Source organism: Pseudorasbora parva, chromosome 21, assembly GCF_024679245.1.
Source record: "Pseudorasbora parva isolate DD20220531a chromosome 21, ASM2467924v1, whole genome shotgun sequence".
NCBI lineage: Eukaryota > Metazoa > Chordata > Actinopteri > Cypriniformes > Gobionidae > Pseudorasbora > Pseudorasbora parva.
The window spans coordinates 31076074-31079055 of record NC_090192.1 but is presented as its reverse complement, the minus strand read 5'-3'; the positions used below and the strand labels follow the sequence as shown (position 1 = coordinate 31079055).

The window sequence follows — 2982 nt, the reverse complement described above, 5'->3', positions numbered from 1 at the left end:
TGGTTGAGTTATTTGATGTGAAATACAGATGCATGATCTTAATTTTTGACCCAATTTTTCCAGGCGTTAATGTTCACCCCAAATATTATTTTAACATTCTCAACCAACCATTCTTCTAATGTTCCCCTGCAAAGGTTATTTTAGCATTTCCTCAAAAGGTTATTTTAACATTCACCCGAATGTTATTCTAACGTTCCTCTGCAAACATTATACTAACGTTCCCCACCAAAAGTTATTCTAACATTCCTCCCCAAAACGTTATTCAGTAAAGTTTTATTAACAAACCGACCGTTATTGTGACGTTCCCCTCCAAATGTTATTTTAACGCTTCCCCTAAAAGTTTTTCTAATTTCCCCTTCAAATGTTATTTTACTATTTCCCCTAGATGTTATGTTAACGCTTCTCCTTAAAATGTTATTTTACTTTTTAAGGCCATTTACCAGTCGTGAAGTACCTCCTTAAGAAATCACAAAATAAAGACATTGAGCAATAAAACAAAATCTAGTCTGTCAAAAAAAGTTATTTGTAAAGCTCAAACTTTTTTATTGTAAGCACAAGATTATATAGCAATGGTGAAATAAACTTGACAGGTTTAAACCTTTTCGTCACCCTGTTTACTTTTGCACAAAGTATATTTTGACAAAAAATAAAACAACCTATATGTTTAAATATTTACAGCATTGATAAATTAGCATTTAAGAGTTCTCTCAATTATCAGTGCATATAAAGCAAAAAAAATGGGGGGGGGGGGGATTTAACAAATACATTTAAGGTGGTAAAATACAAAACATAGTAAAAAATAAACTCAAGTCAGTAGTTTAATCTTTTTTAAATTGTTACATAAATGATTACTGAAATATTTTTGTATTTCACAGTCTTTCAAGGCCACCTATGAGATTAGTAATTAATGTAAATGTCCTGATATTTTAAATAAAACTGTTTAAGCTAAATAAACAGCATTAAATTAAAAATATATTTTCATTTCATGAATCAGAAGCACTCAACTTCAGGTGTTAGGACAGTATAACGGACTGAAAGACAAACTTTGGCAAAATGTGAAAAATGTTTAGCCAACAAAACCCACAACAACAACAAAAATTATAAATATGCAGTAGATCAGAAATTATTAGAATACAGGCATATGGTCTCACACAAAAAAGGCCAAAACCCTCTCAGATATTTACAGTACATAGCAGTGTAAAAATAGGTGAACAATTAGCATTTTAATATGTATCAAAGCACAGAGAGGAACGGCCATGTCTTCAGCAAGCTTAGAAAAGGTCGATACGATGCCACATTCAGTCAGACCTGCTGATTTGAGATGATAATGTACACGATAATGTTCGTTCATGAGAATTAAATGTATATAAATGTCAGTCAACTTCCCAGAAAACCAACTGCACTGACAACCTTCAAAGCTCAAGGCCATTCCTGAGATAAAAATCGCAACAATCCAGCGTAATGGCTTCCGTTTATAATTCGCCCTTTTTCCAGGTCCATGTCCAAACATCCTTTTGGCCTTGAAGCGGAGATCCACATAGCCATGAGCGCTTCTACTGTCTCTTCAAAGATGATGCTTTCTTTTTCCTGGCAGCAAGCATCTCATAGAAAGGGTCCCTGCTTATGGCAGCCCTGGAGAGAATGAGAAATGGAGAAAGGAACATTTTAGTTTACTTCAAAAATAGCCTACCGCTTACAAACTATATTCGCTATTATATAACACTATTATAATAATGAGAATTACTCCCCCAAATCCTTTAAAGCAGTGTTATTTTAGTATTTTTACTATTACGTATATACTCAGTGCCGCCGCTCCCACCACGTGCTGCGCGTAGGGCACCAAGTGCTGAGGGGGGCACCACGAGAATTTTCTCTCAGCACACTTGTTTCATTTTAATTTGTTGCCAAGACAATATACAGCTCTGGAAAAAAATAAGAGACCAATGCAATTTTTTCTTAAATCAGTCAAACAAGTTAAGCCATTCCATTCCAATGTCTGTAGAATTCCAACACAGGCACACCTCATTCTACTGATTGAGATGCTGATAGGTGATCACCTGAACAAAATTCATTAATAAGGAAAAGTATTTTACAAAAAACTTCTGTGGTCATCACTATCCTCTTGCAGTAGGACCAGCTGGATTGCAAAAACTGTGCTAGTAGTACATCAAAAAAGTAACTGGAATCAAAAAATAACTATTGACCATGCCAAAAAAGTTGAAAAGGAAAGTTGAGTGAGGAAAAGAAGGCTTCGATTCTGGCTTTATTGGCAGAGGGATACAGTGAGCGTCGTGTTGCTTCCATCCTTAAAATTTCAAAGATGGCGGTTCATAAGAACAAGGTCAAGCAGCAGACATTGGAGACAACAAAGGCAGAGGGCAAAAACGACTCTCCACTGACCGGAATGACCGCCAACTCATTTGAATGAAGGACCACCAGATCAAGACCCTGTCATGGCCAGCACAATATCCAGACCTGAATTCCACTGAAAACCTCTGGAATGTGATCAAGAGGAAGATGGATGGCCACAAGCCATCAAACAAATCTGAGCTGCATGAATTTTTGCACCAGGAGGGGTATAAAGTCACCCAACATCACTGTGATATACTGGTGGAGAGCATGCCAAGACTAGCCTAGAAATCTAGACGCACCCTAGCGGCAGCAAATTTAATCTGCCCGCAAGTGTCGTCTAGGAACTCTCAATACCCTTCTGAGCTGTATTCCTCACAATCTCGATGGGCCAATCACATCGTGTATAGAGTTGGTGGGCGGGGCCATAATGACGACGGCCGAGTTGCGTTTGCGTGCTTCTAGTAAACACAGAAACTGACGAACGGCGGCGGTCTTTCGAATCAGCTTTGACTGCGATTCTGGAAGACTTGGAGTTAAGCTTTTCTCTTAGAGTCGTTCTTAAAAAGGGAAGATGTGTTCTGAGTTTAGCCGACCGGATACGGTAAATGTTTAATCTATCAACAAGCTCTG

The 2982-nt window shown here is 37.6% G+C and overlaps 1 protein-coding gene across 4 annotated transcripts in view; it reads right to left on the bottom strand.

Moving 5' to 3' along the window:
• Window positions 1-511: 511 nt before the first annotated feature.
• cyth1b (cytohesin 1b) overlaps window positions 512-2982 on the bottom strand; it is an 86722-nt gene continuing 84251 nt past the window's right edge. For 3 of the 4 annotated variants that reach the window (XM_067429284.1, XM_067429283.1, XM_067429285.1), the window contains exon 13: window positions 513-1632. In XM_067429284.1, the coding sequence (XP_067285385.1) occupies window positions 1554-1632 (79 nt within the window). In that variant the 3' untranslated portion in view covers window positions 513-1553. Of the gene's footprint in view, window positions 1633-2982 lie in introns of all 4 variants that reach the window. The other variant, XM_067429282.1, reaches the window with a different exon arrangement.